The sequence below is a fragment of the Durio zibethinus genome, chromosome 24 (assembly GCF_047325235.1).
Source record: "Durio zibethinus cultivar Kanyao isolate XHJ-2024 chromosome 24, ASM4732523v1, whole genome shotgun sequence".
NCBI lineage: Eukaryota > Viridiplantae > Streptophyta > Magnoliopsida > Malvales > Malvaceae > Durio > Durio zibethinus.
Window position 1 is genome coordinate 19,036,136 of NC_143185.1, and position 23,021 is coordinate 19,059,156.

Here is a 23,021-nt window from a genome sequence, read left to right on the forward strand (position 1 = left end):
CATATATAAACATAGAAGTTGTGTTGTTTCAACAAGAAATTTGAAAACTTTCTTGTAAATGTTTATGAATAAAGATAAGCACATGGTCATAATAGTGTTAAAGTGATTATAAACCTCTGACAGAATATTAAATAAATATTATGTGTATTATATCTTCAATTTTAACATTAGGAGTTGAGGTTTAATCTGCGGATACCATCAATTTTATTAGAATTCTAAGTTATATATGCTAATTGAAGGTTTAAATCAAAAGATACTTTCTTGTATTCATAATATTTATTTGTGTAAAAGGTTAAAGATTAAGCGCCAACATTCCAAGCTAGTGAGGAATTGTTGGTAGTTTAGAATGTGGTGTATCTCACAATGAGTAGAAAGATCACTTATAAATGATTTAAAAGAAATTACTTATATTATTTAAGTAATAGAGCTAAGTGTTGGAGTGGATCAAGGTATTTGGGCTTGCTAGAAGTTTTCCTAATGGGTTGAACAATTTTAAAAGTCAAAGATGGGCACTTGGGACACTTAGATTTGTTTGACAAATAAATTTAATTTTTAAATCTTTATTATTATTATTATTTATTTTAGAATATTATTGATTTCGAATAAATATGCTTAAATAGTAAATGACATAATTGTTTAAATAAAATTTATTTAAACAATAAAATATGACTATACAAAATGTCATGACTTTTTAAATTTATTTGACTAATGACTGTTCATTTATTATAAATAGATTTTTGTGCTTGACCAATTTCACTACTTCTAATTTAGAGAGTTTTAAGATTTTATTATATCTTCTAGGTATAATTACCTTTAACACAGTGTTATTCACGTTTCAAAGTCATATTTTCTTCTTTTTTATTATTTATGTTTTTCTTAAATCTACAAACATATGCCATAAGCAAGACCGAAGGATTAAAGTGTAAAACTTAAAAGAAGATAAAAATTGTTAGCAATAGAAAATGATGGAAGAGAAAAACTTAAAAGATCAAGAAGAAGAAGAAAATGTCAAAACAAAAAAAATGGAAAACTCACATTTTCATAAGAAATCCCAGCAAGATGCTGACCTGTGCCCTCAATCATATTAGGAAAAGACGTCATCTCTCCATGACTTGAAACTGCAGTTCCAGGCATAAAAATATCTCGCATGTTACACTCAGATAGATGCTGGGATGAAATATATTGAGATTTAACAGGGATTCTATCTCCATTCACCGGTTATGCATTGCATGGCACAGGTGAACTCAACATATTAATTGAAGCAAACTTTCGAGGACTTTATAAATAGATTTCTGAAAATGAAGGTCAGAAATTGGAATGTGGAATGTGGCTCGACGGTTTGATACATTTAAGCGCGGTTAAAGGACGCGCCGCTGAGGAAGGTGGAGCTGGTCCATTTAGTTTTTTGAAAAATTGCCAACGGATCTCGAGGTTATAAACAAATAGACAAAAAGAAATCTGATGCCAAAATATTAGAGGGACAGCGAAAAATGACTCAATCGAAGTCAATAATTACAATCCGTGTATTTTTTATACATAAAACTCTCATAATTTAGTTTTATTCGATTAATTGATTAATTATTAAATTAATTTTAATTAATTATCAAATAGTTTTAATTTTTTTAATTTTGATTAATTTAATTAAAAATTAAATTAATTAAAATATTATATAATTTATATATATAATTATTCATTTCATTTTAAATTATTAAAATTTTTAATTTAATATTTGAATATTTTTATTAAATAATTTTATTTCATCTGTTTCAAAAAAAATTAATTTAATATATTTTATTATTTGATTAATCAAAAAATTAATAAAATTTATTGAATTAATTTCAATTGATTAATTTTTAAAATTAAAAAATTTAATTTGAAATTGATCAAATTGAGCGAATGAACATTTTTAATCGAATTCATTATTAATCGGTTTTATAACTTATATTTATATAAATTATTGAATTTTTTTTGGAAAAAAAAAATTACAGAGTGGAGCAGAGACAATCAAGAGCGTGCAGAAGATAATTGGAGGATTGGCATTGGGATGGGCAACCATTGCTTTGATCTTCACATTTGATGATTTACTATTTATTTATTTTACTTCAATTTTTTTCCTTTTAAATTCTACTTGCATAATGATGTGGTTTCTCATCCATTGGGATTTTACCACATTTGCTTTTTTAATTCTTTGGGAAAAGTTTGAAAGGGGGGAGATTGTTTTTTTTTTTTTTTTGGTCTAATTCCGCTACTTTATTCCTTTTTGGACTATTTGTTTTTTAGGATATGCTTTTCTTTCCTATCCTTTGATTCCTTTCTTCCATTCCTATTTAGTAATTTTCTTTTTCTTTTTGGTCCTTAGCTTTACTATTGATTTATTCTTTCGTTATATTTCTAATAAATCACAATTTGTTTAGTATGTTTTATCGTCATTCTAATTATTGTGGACGGCTTGTTTTTTATAATTTAAGTGAATTTATAATTTCAACTCGGGTTCAAGTTAAAATTAATTAATTGTAAATGAAAAGATTTAATTTATAATTTAAAATCAATTGATTGTAAGTGAAAAAATTTAATTTGAATGTAAAATTAAAAAATTTATATATTTATTAAACATAAAATAACATCATTTTAATATGTTTTTATTTTGTGTAGATGAAGATGAAAAAATATGTTATGAAATAGATTTAGAAATGATAATCGAAAAAAAAATTTCATGTAAGTGGGCAACAAAAAAAAAAATCTTGGTTCTCTATATAACATGTAAGTAAATATAAAAAAAATTTAATCGCATAACAAATTAAAAAAAATTAATAAAAAAATTTTAAATCTGATATCATATTAAATATTTTATTTAAAATCAATTAATTATAAATGAAAAAGCTTACCTTGAATATAAAACCCAATCTAAATAAAAAATTATAAAACTTAAAATATTTATTAAATATAAAATAACGTCACTTTAATATACCCATCAAGCATTTGTGTGTTTATTAACATACCCAATGAGTTGGCTTACGTTTCTTCTTCGATTTCATCTCAAAAAATCCTTATTCTTCGCTTCTTATCTTTAAAACAAAGAAAAAAAAAAAAGGAAAAGAAAAGAAAGAAAAATCCTGCAGTTTGAATTGAAAAAGTATAGGGAAGTTGGTATTACCCTGGGGTAAGCATTCATTTACGATAGTTAACCAACTCATGAGATGCAGCCTAAATTACGTTGACAGCTCGGCACTAAAGTCTCTCCACCTATTCGTTAAAGAAGGATCATTGTCCTTCTTGTCATTGAATAAATTCTTTAAGAAAATAAAGTTTCCGACTAACGTACTCCACAGGCATTTCCTGCTTCAGAAGCTTTTTTTTTTTGTCTAGAATTCATCCACTTTTTTTGTTTTTGGGTTTGGGTGGTCGATACTAAGGTCTCTCCACAGCCATTATCGATTATCAACCAATGGTGAAAAACAAAGTCATTCTTTTCTGCAAACAAGTAGTTGCGGTACTGTTTATCAAGTGCCTAAAAAAGTGATTTTATGCTTCCTGCGACTGCAAAATAAATGGTACTACTTTTTACTTGATATATAAGTCCATATTATTCGAAGATGCTTTCACTTTTAGAGAACCATTCTCGAAAAGATTTGATAAAATGATTACATTTTTATTGAGAAAAATTATTCAAATTTAATTTTTTAAACATGATGATTTAAAAAATGTTGAACCCAAAGTTGAACTTAGGTGAAATGGCAGGCCCAAAGTTGAACCCAGGAGCGGTTCTGATTGACCCATTTTACGCCCAAGAATGAGCCAGAGACGTCAGAATTGGACCCACAAAAGTTGAAATATCACGTTCTGCCGAACCTAACTGACAAACGTCCGAATCGATGCGAACAGAGCAAATAGTAGTAACATGGTTTTACCGTATTAATAAGTGATTGAATCAATTAATTCAGATTAATTTTTATTAATTTTTATTGATAAAAAATTTTAGATTTGAATTTTATTGATAATTATTTATTAAAATTATTTTAAATATAAAATTTATAATTATTTATTTTAAATTATCAAATATAATATATTTTATCTTTAAAATTGAACAAATCCTTTACGTTGGATCTTTCTTATAAAAAAAAAAAAAAATCGGTGCTTCTGCTTACCCTAGACATATGTTTCTGAGACAACAATTCACTTATACACAGTGATATTTCCAGTTTACTGATTTGGTAAACTTTTCTTGCTGGATTTCTGTTTTCTTTCTTCTTTTTTTTTTTCCAGGTTAATTGTTCAATTAATTGCTTTTGCTGTGTTTAGTTGTTTTTGAGAACATGTAATTATGATGGACTGATTAAAAACAGAGTTGACCTGTGAAGAAAGCCTGCAGTTAGAATTTATAGATAGTTGAAGCAAAATTTAGAGCAACTTTAGATTATGATCATTTTTTTAAGAATGCCGTTCATAGGATTTAATCCAGTTGAAAAATGTTGACACTGTAAACTAATTGAACTTGGCTAGATTAGGAAAAGCTCACTTGTTAAAACTCAGACTTAGAATTTGAACGAGTTTCCTTTTAGTTGTCACTAGAGTCGGCAACTTAATCCGTCTTTAGTGGGTTTCGATTCGATCCAATCCAATAAAATTAAATTTTTTTAAATTGGATTTTGGATTAGATCAAATACGATATTATTAAGAAAAAGTTGAGGTTGAGTTCGGGTTCGGGTTTTAAGCAAAATTGACACGACCCGATATTTATATAAAAATTAATATTTTATTTATATATATTTATATAATTATATATTTAAATATTTATATTTAAAAAATAATATTTTATTAATTTTGAATCGAATCAAATTGAGTACGATTTATATAATATCGGATCAAATCGAAGTTTGATATAAAAAATTTTTTTTAAAAATTTCGAGTCGGATCGAGTTTAGGTCGAGCAAAAACCTGCCCCGACCCTAGTTGCCACCATTTTGGATGGGTGAGACAATGACTTTTACCCCTAAATATAAATTATAAACCCATGTTATGATCCATTCTCTCCTTGATGAGAATGGTTATGCAGTTATACTTCATATTCCAATTTTCTTTATATAGACATTTTGTAGCCAACTCTGTTGTGTTCATGCGATGGAGTTTCGAAAGGTCCTTTTTTTTAGCACTTTAATAACTTCCAAATTGTTTATTTTTGGTGCTAGGTATCATGACTCTTGTGGGAGGCATGAGGCTCTTCCAAACACAGTACTAGCATGGTTTTCTAAGGTCAATCTTCCAACATCCTGCAGAATGTGTGTGTTTTGGCCTTCATTTTTTGCTCCTCTTTTTGTGCTGGTACAAGATTTCGTATGAATTATTTTCTATTAAATGTTGAGATTGCTTTTCGCTGCAGGCTGCCATTGATGGAATATTTTCGTAATCTTTCAGGCCAAGGTTCAAAAGTCTTGTCAAGGGAAGTGTAATTTTGTGGTTTGGCTAAACCAGTTGAAAATGATGATTATCCTGTGGATTTTTTTTTTTTTTTGCCCTTTTATGTTTATTATGGACATTTTTGCAATGTGATGTTTATTGATTAATGTTGTCATATTCTTGTTGTGCTAAATTTCTACTGTCACAAACCAATGATGGTTACCAAGGATGTTCTTAAGTGTGTTGAGATATAATTTACCATTTGATCAATACTTGAACTTTATTATTTTTGGGCTCTACTAACTCAGGGATCTCTTCCACGTTGTCTTGCCTTGCCATGTCTTAAACTTGAGGTCAACCCATGTTCGAAAACTTGACATGGTTGGGAAGTTATGCGATTGCACACCCTAAATTTGGATTTTTGTACTTCACTCACTACTTTGCAAAAGGACTGCTTTCCTTGCATACCAAAACTGATGTGTCTATCAATGTGAGAGAAGAGTTGATAATCTCTGGACGACAATAGTTCTAGCAAAACTTGCTTCTTTGTTGGAATTAAAGTTCCAAGATTGTTTGTGTTGCAAGGGTACTGGACCATGCCAGTCGTCATCTAGCAAGAAAGAAAAGCCTGAGAACAAGTGGCCTCGTTCAAATGTGGTAAATATCTGTTTAAAGTGAGGAACTCTCCGTTGTTACGGAATGTGATTCATTGCAAACAAACTTCTCTTGCTGATGAGACATCCTTTCTCTCCAAGAATCATTTATGGTACCTGAAGTTGACAGAGCAACTGATGATTCATCAGAAGTTGATGAAGCCAAACTTTCAGGTTACCTTCAAAACCTATTGGAAGCATCGCCCCTTCCCCTTCCTAATTTGTTTCAACAGTCGAAACAGAAAAATGATGTGAGAAGTGCAGATTTCTTCATAATTGTAGTCTGCATAACTGGTTTCTTCTGGCAAATTGCAGATACAGGACAATGACGAACATCCTTACATGTGCAGAAGTCCTTCGAAGAATGTTTCTGGTAACTTGAATAAAGATATTTGGCATCATCCTTCGCCCATGTGCTTTGACAGACAGTGTTGCTTCCTTGCCTCATTTAGAAGTATTAGATAATCAGATTTAAAAGCCAATTTTTTAATCATGTTCAGTGTCTTTGGCCTCTTCTTGGCAGCCTCTCTGCGGCCAACTTCAAAGCAGATCATCAAGGTTGTAGTTCTTGTTTGACCTGCTTTTCCAGTCGATGACTATACTAAAGTTCATTAAGATTTTGCTTATCATTGGGCTTTTTTGTGGGTCAACCTGCTTGCTTCTAGTCACTGTGCTGATGAATCTTCTCAGGGTCTTCATCCTTCCTCTGATCTTGAAGGTTGATCTTTGGATTGGATCTATTAAAGTGTTCCACGTACATGATTATCAGTCCTCAACCCAAAGAAAACGTACATTATCATGTATATCTAATTATGTCTGTCATGATTTTAACAAGTGATGTGAGGCAAAAAAATAAAATTGTTGTTGTCTATGCAGAAAAAGTTTTCACCCTTTGTTTTGTAAATATACGATTTATATAGAGCAAGTACTCTCTGTGTATTCATTAGTGTAGTTTTATCTGACTTCCGAGCCTGAGTCCAATTCAGAAGTAATCAGCACAAATTAATTATTATTCAAAGCACATGCAGTTTGCTATGTTGAAGATAAACTTTGTGTAAGTGGAGAAAACCAAAGTTCAAACCCCACCAATTATATCCTCATAACTTGACAGCTAAGTTCTAGTGGTTATAATTTGATTTCTTTTATAATTAATCGGGTAGCATTCAAGTTTTTGTTTTTGAACATATGAGCAGTGGTCAGAATCTGACACTCTGAAAAGATTGTATGAAATTGTAGTCATGATGTCGATAATACGTATAAATGTGTGATGTGTTATTTTATCAAATTTGTTTAAAATATAAAAATTATTATATTATAAATTTTAACAATAAGTTAAACATGAAATTTATTTTTTTTATTTTTTATTATATATAATTTTTGTCGGTTTTAAATTATATCATTTTTTATATATTTTTCATATTATTTTTATGTTATATCTAAACTTCCTGGGTCATGAACTGATAATGTAATGTGAAGGATAAGTATAACATCTAGTTAATAACCTAACAATGATGCATAATTGGAGATAAATTAATTAAGGTCGTTTTAATTAATTAATTATGTTTCTTCGAACTAATTAATGACTGAGATTCTGGGTATAGGGTAGCTACTAGCTAGTTGCTCCGAGGCCATAACCGGGAGTGTGCATAAATTTATATCCAACAGCGCCAAGTCAAGTCAAAAGTGATACACTTGTTGACAAAGCTTTCATCATTTATCAGTGCCTTCACCTTTCCGGGAGACAGTTGCTTCATTGGGCATTGAGGTGACAACACATTACCAAACCTTAATCAAGAGATCAAAACATGGAAAATGTACAAGTTAGATAAGATTCGACACAGCCTGTTGTTTTCCACTTTAATAGTTACTTCTTTTTGTGGTCTTTCATGTATCTGTAGTTTCTTCAGATATTTCTTCCCTGGATATATATAATTTCTCAAGCTGGATACAAAAAAAATTAGTGCAAATTGGGCCAGTTGATAAAGTCGAACAGCCTGGAATCCTCGAAGAACACATTGTTATTGATGGGGTATTGACTTAGTCGAAGAACTGTTCAAATGGGTTTAATGCATGCATGGTTAGAAAAACCATTGATGGCTTGCTAATTACTACTCATAGTCACAATTTGCCTTTGAAATGTACATGTACATGCAGAAATTCATATATTATGAGAAACAAATACATATTTCAATGTTCCAGTTGTTTACAAAGATGAACAAAATGTATTTTATATTGAAATGTTGGTATTGTTTTCTTTTGGAAATACTAGTAGTGTTATGGTGATAATTTTATCATATTTTGTAATGATTTTCTTTCCAGCAGTTGTAACTGGGGAATCTGCAAGAGAACTAGTAGTAATTAGGGAATCTGCAATTTCTAGCTAGTACAATATTAAACCTGGCTGTGGCTGCTGGCTGGACAAACACAAAATCTTCAACCTTTGACCTCAGCTGATAAATGCCTCATGCATTATCAAAATAAGGACTAGCCTTCCAGTCTGTACCAAAGCTGTACACAAGCGCATTTCCCTTCCTTTTTTTTTTAAATTCTTTTTTAAATATGTTCTCTTCTTTCCGTCACTCAGAAGTCAGAAATGACAAAAAGCCTCTCTGTCTTTCTATAAATACTTTGCAAAATCGCACAAATCTGTCAGCACTCAGCATTTCCAGCTCCAGGACCTCTTTAGCTACCCCTTTTCCATCCAGAGCAAGCCACATACATTCACATTATTTTAGTGTTTTTCTCTACCTTGCACTTTGCTACCATCCCTCTCTCTCACACACACACACACACACCAAAAAAAAAAAAAATGAAGCTTTTATTTTCAACTTTGTTGTTCGTTTCCCTGGTTTTGAGCTCATCATTTGTCCAACTCTCCTTTGCCCGACCTATAGAACCCTTTCCCACGGCCGCTTCACCTGCTCCACCCGCTTCTCTTCCTCCACCAGGTGATGTTCTTTATTAATTAATTACTAGTCTTTTACTATAAATGCATGCATTAATATATATATTTTTTTATAAAAAAATTAACGATTAGTGATGACAACAGGTCGAGTCAAGACGAATTTTTATTCTTTCCGAATTCGATCCGACTTTTAAACATATAAAATCTGTACCCGTACCGGATCCGCTAAATTTTTTATTTTTAACACCTAAACTCGATCCGATCCGATATTATATAAAATCAAATCCGATCCGACTCTATCTAAAATTAATAAAATATTATTTTAAATATAAATATAAAATTAAATATATATAAAAGATATAAAAATTAAAAAAATAATTAAAAAAATAAATTTTTTTATATATATCGGATCGGATAGGATCGAGTTTATCTAAAATCCGACCTCGACCTGAACTCGAAATTTTTTTATGCTACACGACCCTACCCGACCCGATACTTGATTTAAAAAAAAAAAAAAAAAACCGACCTTAAGGAGTAGGGTCGGATCAAAACCCGTAAGTTTTGAGTATTTTTACCTTCTCTAGTTAGCATGCCAATAGGATGGACGTAAATATAAATATTTAAACGAATTTTGTCTTTTAAAAATAATTGTATAAATATTTTGATTCATTTTTAACATTAATATATTGTCATATGTACTAAAGCCTAATGTAGTACAAAATAAAAATTCATATGTTTTTTGGGGTCCCATTCTAATAATGAAATTAATTGGTTTTTTTTTTTTTTGTGTGACAAAATTAGGTTTCTGTGATAGCAAGTGTGAGGACAGGTGTTCCCAGGCTGGAGAGAAAGACCGGTGCTTGAAGTATTGTGGGAAATGCTGCCAAGAATGTAACTGTGTTCCTTCAGGGACGTATGGCAACAAGTCCGAATGCCCTTGCTATCAAGACAAGTTGAACTCCAAGGGCCAGCCCAAGTGCCCTTAACTATTCATCAAAATGTTGCATGGACCGTCATCTGCTACATTTGCCTGTATCAATTCAGTTTATGTCTTCATTTTTCTTTCATTGTCTGCCTTCCCATAGTTCTGATGCTCTCGCTCACTTCTTGGGAAGGCATATTTATTTATAATTCCTTAAAATAAATGTGCCATGACTTTGTTCATTCAACAATATAATAATATAATCTATTCATGAAAACAAAATGTCTATTTTTCTAATAAAAATACAAAAGCAAAAAAATATTTGTTTGGTTACTATTTTTGTCATTGTTCTAATCAAAATACAAAAACAAAAGAATATTTTAAAGAATTAGAAATTGATTGCATGATATTTTAAAATATACTAATTATAGTTAAAAAAAAATTTGTGATCTCAATGCTTGCCCCGGTGGCCCAGTCAAGCTCATATAGCAATATAAAAAACATGATGATGTACTCGGTTTTATTTAAAATTGTAATTTTACGATCACGAGAATTTATGCATTCGAGTTAATTTATTTAGTATGTTAGTCAAATATAAAAATTATATATTATATTTTGCATTAAAATATTCAATACAAAACAAAATTTTTAAATTTTATCAAATTTATATATAATTTTTATTAAAATATTAAATCTGATCATTTTCATCTTTTTATCATATTTAAAATTATTGTTATGACATCTACACATTCTATATATGCATATTGTTAACCCGATAAGTCAACTCATTTCTGAAACTATATTGAATTTCATTTTCCCTTTTTTTTTTTTTTAAATCTCACTGCTAGACTATACAATTAAACCAATCACTTTGCTTAATAAACTCGACCCTTCGCTCTTCAAATCTAAATGTGAAAATTTTAAATGGATTGAGACTCGATCGGATGGTACATCACCAAATTAAACAAAGTAATAACTCCATACTGAATGTCATGTACTTTGAACAATGCAAAGCTTCTAAACTGAACAACCATGTTGCCATCAGGCTTGAAACATGAAACAATAAGATAGGAGAATAGACGCTGAGCATGTACATGGATATAATTAGAGCTGGAAAAGTTTACTACTGCTCTTCCACAAGTTGTTCTGTACAGATACAAAGACCCAACTTAAAAAATTTGGCTAACCTGAGGATCTCCGACTCCATCTACGTGAGCCTGGTTTTCGTTTCCCCCTCTTCCTTTTGTTATTAGGACCCTTTGACTTGGAAGTTAGAGATAACTTCACATTTGGTTGAACAAAAGGGTTTCTAGGGAGGTCATCTCCAGGAGCAAGAACAGTAGAAACAGTCTCAGGCTTTTTAATCGGTATCTGCGGCTCCTTTGCCTGCTGAGTTAAACCACTTCGAAACTTATGCAGCTCTTCCTTGGCAGCCTGGTTGTGTATCAAAATATCATCCTCAGTCTGACAGATATAGTGAAGGTCAGTTGCATTATAAATGAAAAAAACAGAATCCTGATTACAGAAAAACAGGGATCATAGAATTGCGTGAAATATTAACCAAATGCGTCAAGAGGGGATAACAAGAAAAGACGGCAAAGGCAAGGAGATTATTTTTCTCATTTCATATTAGATGTGCAAGCAAAAAACCGTCTTTCATAGTCATTAGTCATAGATAAACAAAACTATCACTTTAGCAAGATCATTTTAATAGAAGCAAATAATAAAACAAAAAGTCTATAATCCTTTGTTATCCTCCAATATGGCCATAAGCAATAGCAAAGGATTAAAGTGTAAAACTTAAAAGAAGAGAAAAATAGTTAGCGATAGAAAATGATGGAAGAGAAAAACTTAAAAGATCAAGAAGAAGAAAATGTCAAAAAAGAGGAAAACTCACATTTTCATAAGAAATCCCAGCAAGATGCTGACCTGTGCCCTCAATCATATTAGGAAAACGCATCACCTCTCCACGACTTGAAGCTGCAGTTCCAGGCATAAAAATATCTCCCATGTTAAACTCAGATAGATGCTGGGATGAAATATATTGAGATTTAACTGGGATTCTATCAGCACTTACCGGTTAATGCATTGCAGGGCACAGGTGAACTCAACATATTAATGGAAGCAAACTTTCGAGGACTGTCATTCACCACCTTGTCAACTCGGGTCTTTAGTTTGCGAGCTTGTGCCTGAACCAGATCAATCTTTCTAAGGATCTGATCTGACCATGCATCACTGTCTCTGAATTCAAGACATGAAAACCCATCATTAAACTCAAAGTCGTCATTGCTGTTGACCTGTTTGGTTCCTGCAGAAATTATCACATAAGAAAATGGATAAAATATCAAGTAGTGGAAGGAGAGAGTCATTTTTTCAAGCACACATCACAAAGGGCAATTTGTTGAACCTTGTTCTATTACCTACAAGCAACATAATCACCACAGCTGAGTCAAATATAATTCTTCTTACCTAAATTACCATTATCATCATCCAAAGCAGAAGTAGCAGCAACAGATTTCTTACTTTCTGGAAGCAAAGAAAATATACTTATCAGATTTGAACTTGGCAAATACATATTCCATGAACAATGATCATTAACATCATACCATAATACGAGAACAGGTTATGATATGTCACATAAGATACTAAATCAGCAGTATCTTCAACTCTTTTTCTTTTTCTCCTCTTCATTACTTTCTTTCTTTGAATTTGACTAGGAAAAGGTTGTGACTTCACATCAAGTCCTTCAAATGTGAACTTTTCATATTCAAACTTCTTTCTCTGATCATATTCTGCAACTTCTCTATCATACGTCAATGCCTGAGACTTAAATTCCTTAAGCTGCAGCTCTAACCATTTACACCGCCACATTAGGGGACGTATAAACCTCCTCCAATGATCTGTCAACTTTCTCTTCCTGGAAAATTTAGGAAAGAGAAAACAAACTAAATAATGCAACATGTAGTTGGACATCAAATTGAGTAAAAACATACACTTCACAAAATGGTAAAATGGTAAAATAGTAACAGAGTTTATTGGTTACCATTACTTTGCCAGCCAAAACAGTGGAAACAATAATTCTATCAGCAAGCATCAATATGATTTTAAGTAGTACATTTGTAGCGAAATTTTAGAAACCACCAAATTGAAAATTTTTCATTAAATATCAGTAAAATAAAATGCAAATGAGTCCTGAAAATTTTTCAAAATGAAAACTATTCTTCACATATAACCTCAGCAATTTCAAATTCCTTAAAGTAATTCTAGATTTTCAAAAAACAGGCAGAAAACTTAATAGTTGGCAATGTGGTGGAAGGATTAAGGATTAATCATCATTTATCACCAGCCAATCTACCCAGATACGTATATAAACACAAAAATAAATAGTTCAAACGACAAAAAAAAGCACCTCATTTGAAACAATCCATCATACACTGATCCCAACGGATTCCCACCACATAATGCCGATTCAACTTCAGCATCACTTATTGCTGAATTATTCTCACGCCCTGACACCGTGCCACCAAAAGAACTCGAATTCTCAGTCGCATCCAGACATTCAGCAACAGCCAACCTATCCCCACCAGAATTTGTGAATTCAGTTATGTTAATCTCCATATCCTCATTTCCTTTGGGTGTCTTTGCTTGCCCTACTCCATACAAAGTTTCCTCACCTAAGTTGTGGTCCTCACAATTACTCGCACAATGCATAAATTTATCTTTTGAATCATAGGGCAAGCTTCCATTTTCATTATTACTCGAAACCAGGTCCATCATTGTTTTCGACTTGTCTTTTGGCTTCAACTCAGGGCCCATACTAATCATCATAAAGACTCCTTTAATTCATTATTATAAGTCAGTTAATTGCAAACTCCTGCAAATTTCACATAAATTATTTCAACATTGAAATTATAACTAAACAAGTACATGGATTTTTTTATAACCTTTGCTTCTTTTTTTCCTTCAAAAAATACACATTCATCAAAGCAGCAGAACATAAACAAGTTAATAATAAAAGAAAAAATCGATTTTTTTTCAACAAATGACAAGTTAGAACAAACCGAATGAAAAAAAAAAAAAAACTTTCGGTCAAAGGAGACCAAGGAAAAATCATCAGTGCAGAAAAACGAAAACCTTTTTATTAAAAAATGAAAACTTTACACATTGAAATCCACAAAAATCACAAAACCCTAAACCCCAGAGCAGGGAACACAGAAGAGGAAAAGAAGAACCTGGTATTCGAGTCTCTTTCCGTCTTGAACTTTGATTTGGCAGACGAGAAAGCCAAGGTCACCCGCGTGATAATGTCCGCTGCCGGTGACGTAGACTTTTTTTTTTTTTTCCTGTTTTTGAACTTATTGAAATATATTGATTCCTTATTTGGGCAGAGGCCCGACCAAATCCAGGCGTCTTCCACTTGGCTTGTTTGGGGCACTGTTAAAACTAAAATTTATTTTTATTTTTATCTTTATGAAATATAAAATACATTTTCATACCAAAATAATTTTCACTAAAAAATAATGAACCTTGAGTTCAATCTCCTTCTACCAATAAAAATAAATAAAATAAAATAAAATACATTTTCCTTCCTATTTATTTTTTAATTTCCACGACCCTTTAAAAAAAATCCAAGAAAACAAATTAGTATAATGTATTTTTTTTTTAAAAAAAAATCAACAACTCTATACCATTAAATCTGAAATGGAATTTTTATTTCATCAAGTATTGTTTTATATAATGAAACTAAAAAAGAAAAAGGAAATGAAAGAAGCAAGTAAATGAAATACATTGAGATTTCAAATATTTCATGATAATTAACTGTATTATAAATTTTAATTTATTGAAGAAAAAATTAACAGAAAGCCTCAAACTAATCTCATTAAAAAAATAATTAAAATACTAGCAATAAGCGTTGAATTCTTAGATTCAGTAATTTAAAATTCAAATTTTGACCAAAAAAAAAATTAAGGTGTTACAGCAAAATGAAAATCAAAGTTGTACAATTAAATAGCTCATGATAAATGAAAAAGAATGGATTTTGACAGCTGATAAATCGATTAGGCGAATGCTAATGGACTTGGTTAGACAATTTTCCAATGAAAGAGCAGACAAAATGGAATTGGGTTCTCAAAATCGTGGGAAATACATCATAAAATGCCTGCTCTTGGTTGCCTGCAAAGAAGCATAGCTTACATATCAGTCTGAATATTTAGCAGTTATCTGAAAAACGGAGTCAAAAAAAAAATCATGGAACATCAACCAGGAAACAGATTATTCATCGGTTTTCATCCCGCCCAAGCTCGCTGCAAAGACCAGACAGACTCACATGTATGAAATTCCTTTCCTACATTCACAATTTCACATATAAAAAAAGTATTTCACAAGAGGACTCAATCAAATCCTCCACAAGTTCTTTTTTTTTTTTTTTCTTCTCTACAACAAACCCTGTAAATCCAAGCAGCAAAAACTTCACATGCATTATTTGCAATATCAAATGTATACACACTGTATAGACCCAAAACCTTGGATGGCAATGAACGTTGTTTTCCTACTCTCAGCCTCTTCCAGCATTACCATGTCGATGGTTTCTGAAGTAGCTTAGAAGTGCCTGTGCCTGCAATCAACAGAAGCTTATGACAATTTTCCACAAAGGTAAAAGAAAGGAGGTGATAAAAAAAAACAGCAGAAGCAATATACCTTCTCTTTAGCTCTCGCGGTGCCAGACTGGGACAAGGCCACTAGTGGTGGAACAGCTCCTTCTTGGAGCACCATACTGCAAAACCTACCACTGGTTGTGCAGAGCTGTAAAAGAGCAGCGGCAGCATTCTCCTTTCCTCTTGCTGAACCCAACTCAACAACCTCAACCAGCACGGGAATCCCACCCTCCTGCCCAATAGCAGTCCTCCCTTCAGGAATTGTAGCAAGATTTGCCAAAACAGCAACTGCCTTATCAACCATTCCAGCTGCTGGGTCCATCAACTCCACAAGGTGTCTTACAGCACCAGCTTGCACAATTCGGGCCTTGTTTTCATGAAAAATTGACAGATTAAACAAGGCTGTAGCTGCATCTTTCTTTCCCCTAGGAGTACCATTCCCCAATAAATCAACAAGAGGCTTGATTGCCCCAGACCTTCCAATCTTGACTTTGTTATCCTCAATAACTGAGAGGCTGAAGAGAGTGGCAGCTGAGTTTTCTTTAGCTTCAGGACTTCCTGTCTCAAGGACATGAATCAGAGGCTCAATTGCATTTGCATTAGCAATAGCTGTTTTGTTGTTATCATTTATTGACAAGTTAAGAAGTGCTGTAACAGCATTTTCCTGAGTCCTTGTATCAGGTGATCGAAGCAAATCAACTAACAAGCTAATGGCCCCACAGTTTGCTATTATAATCCGATTATCCATATTGTGCTTGGCAAGTAACCTGAGTTGACCTGTAGCCTCTCTTTGTGAATCAACTGAAGTGCTCTTCAAGTCCTCTACCAACTTCTTAACCGCGGTTTCAATGCCAGAAAGGTCAGTCCTGTTCTCAATGCCAGGAGAAGAAACTATCCTTGGAATAAATCTCTCTGATGGCCGGCGCCAGGTTGTTAGGCTTCGGGATCGTGCTTCCATCAATCGAGGAGGGAACTCAGGTTCTCTCTGTGGAATGGCTGAGCTAGCTGCAGGCTGTGGGTCAGATTTCACCTCTCCAGAAAGATCACTACTGTAGGCTGCAAGATTTGTTGACCCCTCAGAAGTCTCATAGGCATCTCCAACTGCTCCTAGAGGAAAATCTGAATTAGAAAGTGTACTAGAGGCTGAAGCAGATCTTGTATGGTTCTGAGATGTCTGTCCAGCATTATTAGAAGGTGACATTGGGGCCTGGGCAACTGACTTGCTACTCTTTTGTTCCAAGGTTGACCTGTCTTCGGCACAATTTATTGATATTCTTGCAACGTCCAGACCCTCTCCATTTCCAGTTACAACTGGCAAGGAATCCTCTGAGGTAGAATGAGGATGTAGAGAGGAGGTTCCCTCCCGATGACTTCCACTGGATGTGATTAGGTTCATGCCAGATTGACCTGTAGACCGTGACTCGGGTGACATTGGTTGGCTGATTCTAGAAAGTGGAAAACTATTTGAATCCCTAGGCAAGCTATACTCTGCTTGCATAAGAAGGGGATAGGGCTGGCTTAAACTCATGGACTTCATGGGATCAGGCAACTTCACATTGTTTGACTCACACCAGTTAGCAATTAGTGCCTTTACTGTGTAATTGGGTATAAGATTGGTATGAGCCAAAGTCTGCCGTGTCTTGGGGCACACGGTGAGCCCAAGATCAATCCATTTCTTGATGAAAGCCCGCTCATAGGTTTGTCCTGATGCCACAATCACTGGATCAGTCATTAGCTCTAGGGAAAGGGGGCAGCAGAAATCAGTAGGTATGGGAATCGGACTACAGGTCTGAGATTGTTTTATCAAGACAAGGTGATCATGCATGCGAGTTACAAGAGCAACCATTTGATCAATAAACTTAGCTTCTGCACTTTTTTCAGCTTGTTCAGCATTCTCCTTCAACTTTTCAAGGGCCACAGCCTCTATCAAAATCTCCTGGTTTGACCTCAAGCTCAGGCTCTCTGCAATTTTGACTAGTATTTCTGAGCTTGGTCCAACACTATCCACTTGATCCCTTATGGTTTCCCTAATGACAGATGATGTTTGTTCATATCCTACATACTTAATTTTCTGCAAGCAGTGCTGCAATCAATCATGCCAATTGTTAGAATCCTTAAACATAGACTCCTATTTAGCATTCTCTAAACTCAGAAATCGAATCAAAAGGACAGCTCTTTATTTTCTCACATCTCAAAACTGTATAGGTTAGATGGCATCCACTCTCCAATAGATTACTGTTTGGTAACCATTGAAAAATACGATTATTATGCTCTATTTATAAACACAAAATCAAAAGTACAAGCTTCAAATCAAAGTAAAAGTTTCAATAACTTTGGGTCATATATTACCTCAAGAGATGCTGAACTCAATTCATCAGGCAGGTGCTGATGGGAAGACTTCAAGAACTCGAATATATCCAGGCTAGAATTTCGGATCTTCAATATTAACGATTCAGCTTGCAGAACCTAGATATTAAGTGAAAGAGAAGATGGTTATCCAAGTGTGTTTACAATAAAGGCCCACATTAATTGACTGATAGTTGCTTATAAGAAAATTATTCTTCTATAATATTATTTTCTGAAAAGGGCACCCATCTATAGCAATTTTCCATCTGAATATGAGCAAACATTCAAGAATCAGGGCTTAGGGGCTAAACTTATTCCAAAAGCATTCCTATTTACTACAAACATGACAAAGTTCTAATAACCATAAGAGATCGGAAGAAAAAGAGGACATAAATAGACCATATGGGCAGAACATAAGTCTGACAGGCTGTTGCACAACAATTAAGTGTAAAATAACAACAGTAATCTACATCAAGCATCTAAAAGAAAATATAATTGCTAACATGAGCACTTGATCAAAGCTTCACCAAATCAGGAATATGCCAATGCCTAAAAGGTTAGCTTAGGTACTTCTTCCAGGCAGAAGCTAACCAAAATTGCCAAGCAAAGTTGTGAACTAAAAATATAACTTGTAACTTACAAAGTAGACTTTACTCAAAAGTGGTTGCCAGCTTTCAAATTGCTCTCTCAATTCCTTGATAGAGAGACCCAATCCTTCAAATGCCTTACCAAGCACTTCATCAGAAGTAATTTCTGAATCAACGACTACGTTAAGAATTGGCTTCAACAACTTTAGTATCTCTTCTGCCCTCTGGTAGTACTTCTGAACTGGTTCTGAGTTAATGTTCTCAAAAGATGACAAATTCAAAAAAGAGGAAATGTTACTAAGAAGTGCTTTTAACAAAGATATCTCCATATGACCTGGGTCAAAAACCGAAAAAAAAGTCAGAGACCACATGAAAGAAAGAGCACAGGGTGAAAAACTGAAAGAATAATAGGCAAACTAGGCACAGTATACAAACCATAAAACATGCATATACTTTTTATTTCTCATTAATCAATTCATCAGGTTTAAAGTGTCACAAAAGATATAAAACAAATAAAGTCATATTATCACATTGAGATGACAAGATTTAGGCGAACATTTAATAAGGTATAAGGTTATAAAAACATTTTGGAACCATTTAATGGTTAGACCAATTCCAGCATGTCAATAACTTCAAAGTAATAATACCCTCTTAATGCTCATGATACCTTGCCCATAGCCCACATTATTTTAGAGTAGCCAAGTTTGTCTCTCAGTTATCGCTTTGTTTTTCATTCACTTGATATCATTCCAGAATTTCAAATATTTATATGTCAGATGTGTAGTGTTATCAAAAACCAAAAGAATACCCTACAAAAGGACCAGTTGTTTTCAATGTAATGCTCACCCTCCAGTACATTTATTTGTATACAGCAAAGGATATCATATGGATAGACTTAACAATTCAATGCTATGAACCAATAAAAGAAAATGCAAAGAGCCGTCTCAATATGTCATCATTGAGCATACCAGGAAAATAAAGAAAGGAAGAGTAGAGAAACTAAAGAAAAGGTCAAAGAAAATGATGCTCACTAAACCTCCAATACAAATCAGATACTGTTGATTCAAACATAAATTATGAAATGAAACAACTGGAGAAAGCTTTCAGCCTAATTACTTTGGTTCAACTATCTAATTCCTTTCTCAGCATTCAACTTAAGCTCGAGCTAAAGCAAAATCATCAATGAACCAGGACAATCACATATTCTGTCAACACCCCTATCATCACAGTTCTTTTGATGCAAAACTGATATAGGGACAAAATGCATAAATTCATTTGCAGAAGTTTTTTAAAAAAAATGGAAACAGGAACATCCAGATAAAGTAAGGACATAGTACAAACCTTTTCTCGTAAAATCTAACAGCAAAATTCTTTCTCAATCACCGATCCTTGGGAAACCATATTATTTCATAAAACTGATGAAAACCTTTTTGAACATCTGTATCATAGCCTATGTAGCTGCACTATCTTGATAACAAGAACCACACAGATTCTTTGAAATCTCAACTTCACCAAGTAGCAATCCCTGTATAGAATGAAAAGTTTAAATCAAGATTTAATTAACTTAAAATATTAAGTTAAAGCAAAAAATAAATATAAGTACATTGAAACTTTAAATCTTCAATTATAATATTTACCACCAAAACACCCACCAAAATTACAGCAAAGTTTCCTTTCAAAGATTCTTATGCTGATAATCTTCCTAGCATCTATCAAAATGTAATTAAGGTAAACCTAAAAAAAAAATAAAAAGCAGCCATCCGTCCACATTAAGCATAACATGATCCCCACCCACCACCAAGAAGAGAGTTGGCTGACTAATAACAAGCCAAATCCTTCTCTAAAGATTAGAGAAAATAACTTAAGGCTAAGGAATAATTGAAATTAGGTGACTGCTCCTTCAATGGAATTATCTTTACTCCAGTACTTTGTAAGCTTCGGCACTACGTGCAGCTCCTCTCTACTAAAGCCTTAGTTTCTGGGAAATTAACAGCTGATTATTTGGATGTATTTTAATATTTTGGTAATCATTTTAACTTTTATTAAAATTCAATGCAGATCAGATGTCAATGTATTTGTCTACCTTTCGGAATAGAAAAAGACACTATTGGAACAATAACAACCAGATAAGACTACTGAGAAGTAGAGCAATCCCATAGTAGATCATCAACCAAATGGTGATCTAAACCCGGTATTTGGATGCTTCAAATCAAGGATAAAAAGACATTAACAATAATTATAAAAAGAAACATAAAATGTCCCCACAATTTCGTTCAAATTCCATATGCTACTAGATGAAAACTGGCATGTTGGTACCATAAACATATAAATTTACTTAAATCATTACTTCCAAAATCTATCTCCAAATGGTTCTTATGCCGTTTATATGGCTTGCTTTGTATTTTACATACTTTCCAAGTAACCTAATGACAGCATAGTAAAATCAAAACTTAAATGATGTTTAAACCTTAATGATTTTAGAACACATAAATATTCTTGCCATGGTCATAAAAAAAAATATTCACCCTTTTGAAAGTACAACTTTAAGCTGTTTTTCGCACTTTCACGACAGCTAAACAAACTAATAACTAAAATTAACCCTAAAACCTCTTCGGTACTTAAAATCTCATTTATCCGAAAACCCACTTAGCGTTTCAAAATCGTAATTCAAACAACATGGTCATGCATAAAGTAATTAGATCAAATGGGTTTCCTTATTATCTCAAAAAGAACCAACTCCAAAGAAGTAATTAGTCAAAATATTCAGAAATGGCAAGGAAATAACAGCAGAGGAAATAAGATACACATCAAGATCTTTCAGCAATTTTAATGGGTCCATGATCTTTACAAGGAACACAGAAAGGGCGGCTTTGATTCTCTAAGTCGTTAACAAGAACCCATATGCATATATCAAAATTTTTAAAAAATACAGAGAGATTTCAAAGCCAAAAAAAAAAAAAAAGGAAAGAAAGAAAAAGAAGAAATTGTACCTGAATGCAGCTTTGAATTTTGGGTTTTTTGGTTTTTTGGTTTTTTTCCTTTTTTGGTCTTTTTTCTAGTAGTCTCTGCCTTCGATTTGTTTTTTTGTTTTTTTTTTTCAATTTTTGGGGATTAAATAATGGGGTTAGTTAAATTTCTTATTTTATCGCTTGCGGAGGTTGATTAGTTGGAGAGCCGGACATTGTCGTCATTTTGGAATTTCTTTATGAATATTTTGACTGGAAATTTTGGGGTTTCTTTCAGCAGCAGCCAGAATCACTTGTAGGGATGTTTTTTTACGTTGGTCCGTTTATTTTGTTAAAAATGATTTTTAAAAAATAATTTTCGAAAAATATTTATATTTTTTAAGTTTGAAAGAGATTTTTTTATTATTTGAATAAATTAGTAAAAATATTTTTTATTATTTGATTTTTTTAAAAAATTTTATTTTTTAAATAATATTAATATAATTGTTAAAATATTAAAAATTATTTATTATTAAAATATATCAAAATTATTTATTATTAAAATTATTAATATTAAAAAATAACTATATTTTAATAATAATATTTAATACTAAAATATTATGTTAATATAAAAAATACCTAAAATAAAATTATTTTTTATTTTTTATATTATTTATTAATATATTATAATATTATTTATTAAAATTAATATGTTAGTATAATTTTTTTTTCAAATTCGTAAGATAATTTTTAAAGTAATAATTATATTTTTTATTGATTAAAAAATTATTTTTTATTAACCAATAGTTTTATGTCAAATAAACACTTAAAAATATATAAATTATTTTTTATAAAAAAACCGGAGTCATATATTCAATAAATTTGATTGCCTATAATAAATAATTTTTAGAATAAAATTAAATCTTCAGCAAATTGTCTAAAACTTCAACTGCAGAAAATGCCTCAATTTCAGTTTTAAATGCGTTTGTTATTAAAATGTTAGACGAAATTGAACGAAATGTTTGAAAATAGATTTGGTCCTAACTAGTAAGGCATCCGCCGGTTTTGACCAAAAAAGTCATACATTTGTGTTCACAGCAACTTACGGAGAACAAAATCCACTTGAGCAATAAAATTGTCATTGAAATTTATATTTCCATAGATTTTTTGTTGTCATTGACTTGATTCATTTTGTACCAAAAGAAAGCAGCTTTTCGGATCCTGAAAATCTTACCTGGTTGGCTTCAAGCTTGGAAAAGAACACAACAATCAGGGGTGAGAGCTGAGGAGTCATCGGTTTGCTAACTTTCTTGTTTTTCCCTTTTGTCTTGGCTCAATACGCAGGTGCAACATGCTTGTTGAATTTTTTACCGTGGAAGAGGCCAACGCCCGACAGATTATTTACAATTTACAAACCACTAAAAGTAAATTCGATAATAGTTTTGTAAATCAAAACCTTTTTTACTGATTAATGAGCTTTTCTGATTCACTCTGCATGTTATAATATCATTCACATACAATTTTAGTTGAGGAATTCTTTTCTATACAAATGTTTACATCACTAAACTGTATTGATGCAGAACCTGTAGCTGAAATCTGTTCAAAAATTCTTCTT

General features: G+C 32.2%; 3 protein-coding genes across 10 annotated transcripts; 1 reads left to right on the forward strand and 2 right to left on the reverse strand.

Annotated features, from left to right (window-relative positions):
- The first annotated feature begins 8,714 nt into the window (after window positions 1-8,714).
- On the forward strand, window positions 8,715-10,061 carry LOC111316193 (peamaclein-like). The gene is made up of 2 exons (XM_022918203.2): window positions 8,715-8,995; window positions 9,754-10,061. Exons 1-2 carry the CDS (start codon window positions 8,857-8,859, stop codon window positions 9,936-9,938), a joined length of 324 nt encoding a protein of 107 aa, XP_022773938.2. The 5' UTR covers window positions 8,715-8,856; the 3' UTR covers window positions 9,939-10,061.
- Window positions 10,062-10,834: 773 nt separating this feature from the next.
- On the reverse strand, window positions 10,835-14,256 carry LOC111317071 (uncharacterized). Of its 2 annotated transcripts, none has more exons than XM_022919399.2 (7): window positions 14,107-14,256; window positions 13,284-13,748; window positions 12,481-12,791; window positions 12,344-12,400; window positions 11,952-12,182; window positions 11,772-11,854; window positions 10,835-11,338 (listed from the first exon to the last, which is right to left on the reverse strand). In XM_022919399.2, the coding sequence occupies exons 2-7, from the start codon at window positions 13,700-13,702 to the stop codon at window positions 11,057-11,059; spliced, it is 1,383 nt and encodes a 460-aa protein (XP_022775134.2). In that variant the 5' UTR covers window positions 13,703-13,748; window positions 14,107-14,256; the 3' UTR covers window positions 10,835-11,056. The 2 variants fall into 2 exon arrangements, with proteins under 2 accessions (XP_022775134.2, XP_022775136.2); XM_022919401.2 differs by having other exon boundaries at window positions 10,835-11,308; window positions 14,107-14,246.
- A 742-nt stretch (window positions 14,257-14,998) lies between these two features.
- On the reverse strand, window positions 14,999-21,577 carry LOC111317072 (U-box domain-containing protein 4-like). 7 transcript variants are annotated; one of them, XR_016333386.1, is made up of 8 exons: window positions 21,452-21,577; window positions 19,803-19,986; window positions 18,515-18,795; window positions 17,878-17,994; window positions 15,572-17,611; window positions 15,397-15,488; window positions 15,135-15,218; window positions 14,999-15,046 (listed from the first exon to the last, which is right to left on the reverse strand). XR_016333386.1 is itself a non-coding variant. In XM_022919404.2 (7 exons), the coding sequence occupies exons 3-6, from the start codon at window positions 18,788-18,790 to the stop codon at window positions 15,429-15,431; spliced, it is 2,493 nt and encodes an 830-aa protein (XP_022775139.2). In that variant the 5' UTR covers window positions 18,791-18,795; window positions 19,803-19,986; window positions 21,452-21,577; the 3' UTR covers window positions 14,999-15,046; window positions 15,397-15,428. The 7 variants fall into 7 exon arrangements, 4 of the variants coding, with proteins under 4 accessions (XP_022775139.2, XP_089610066.1, XP_089610065.1 ...); XR_016333387.1 differs by lacking the exon at window positions 21,452-21,577 and adding an exon at window positions 21,310-21,408; XR_016333385.1 differs by lacking the exon at window positions 21,452-21,577 and adding an exon at window positions 21,310-21,408 and having other exon boundaries at window positions 15,135-15,488.
- Between the last annotated feature and the right edge of the window lie 1,444 nt (window positions 21,578-23,021).

What these genes read in the sequence shown, in the direction of transcription:
- LOC111316193 (XM_022918203.2), top strand. Translation starts at nt 8,857, where the DNA reads ATGAAGCTTTTATTTTCAACTTTGTTGTTCGTTTCCCTGGTTTTGAGC. An exon ending in CGCTTCTCTTCCTCCACCAG is followed by an intron (nt 8,996 to 9,753) that starts GTGATGTTCTTT and finishes TGACAAAATTAG; the next exon opens with GTTTCTGTGATAGCAAGTGT.
- LOC111317071 (XM_022919399.2), bottom strand. Translation starts at nt 13,702, where the DNA reads ATGATGATTAGTATGGGCCCTGAGTTGAAGCCAAAAGACAAGTCGAAA. An exon ending in GCCCTGCAATGCATTAACCG is followed by an intron (nt 11,855 to 11,951) that starts GTAAGTGCTGAT and finishes CTGGAACTGCAG; the next exon opens with CTTCAAGTCGTGGAGAGGTG. An exon ending in CTGGGATTTCTTATGAAAAT is followed by an intron (nt 11,339 to 11,771) that starts GTGAGTTTTCCT and finishes TATATCTGTCAG; the next exon opens with ACTGAGGATGATATTTTGAT.
- LOC111317072 (XM_022919404.2), bottom strand. Translation starts at nt 18,790, where the DNA reads ATGGAGATATCTTTGTTAAAAGCACTTCTTAGTAACATTTCCTCTTTT. An exon ending in TTTTGAGTAAAGTCTACTTT is followed by an intron (nt 17,995 to 18,514) that starts GTAAGTTACAAG and finishes CTTAATATCTAG; the next exon opens with GTTCTGCAAGCTGAATCGTT. An exon ending in TGAGTTCAGCATCTCTTGAG is followed by an intron (nt 17,612 to 17,877) that starts GTAATATATGAC and finishes GATTGATTGCAG; the next exon opens with CACTGCTTGCAGAAAATTAA.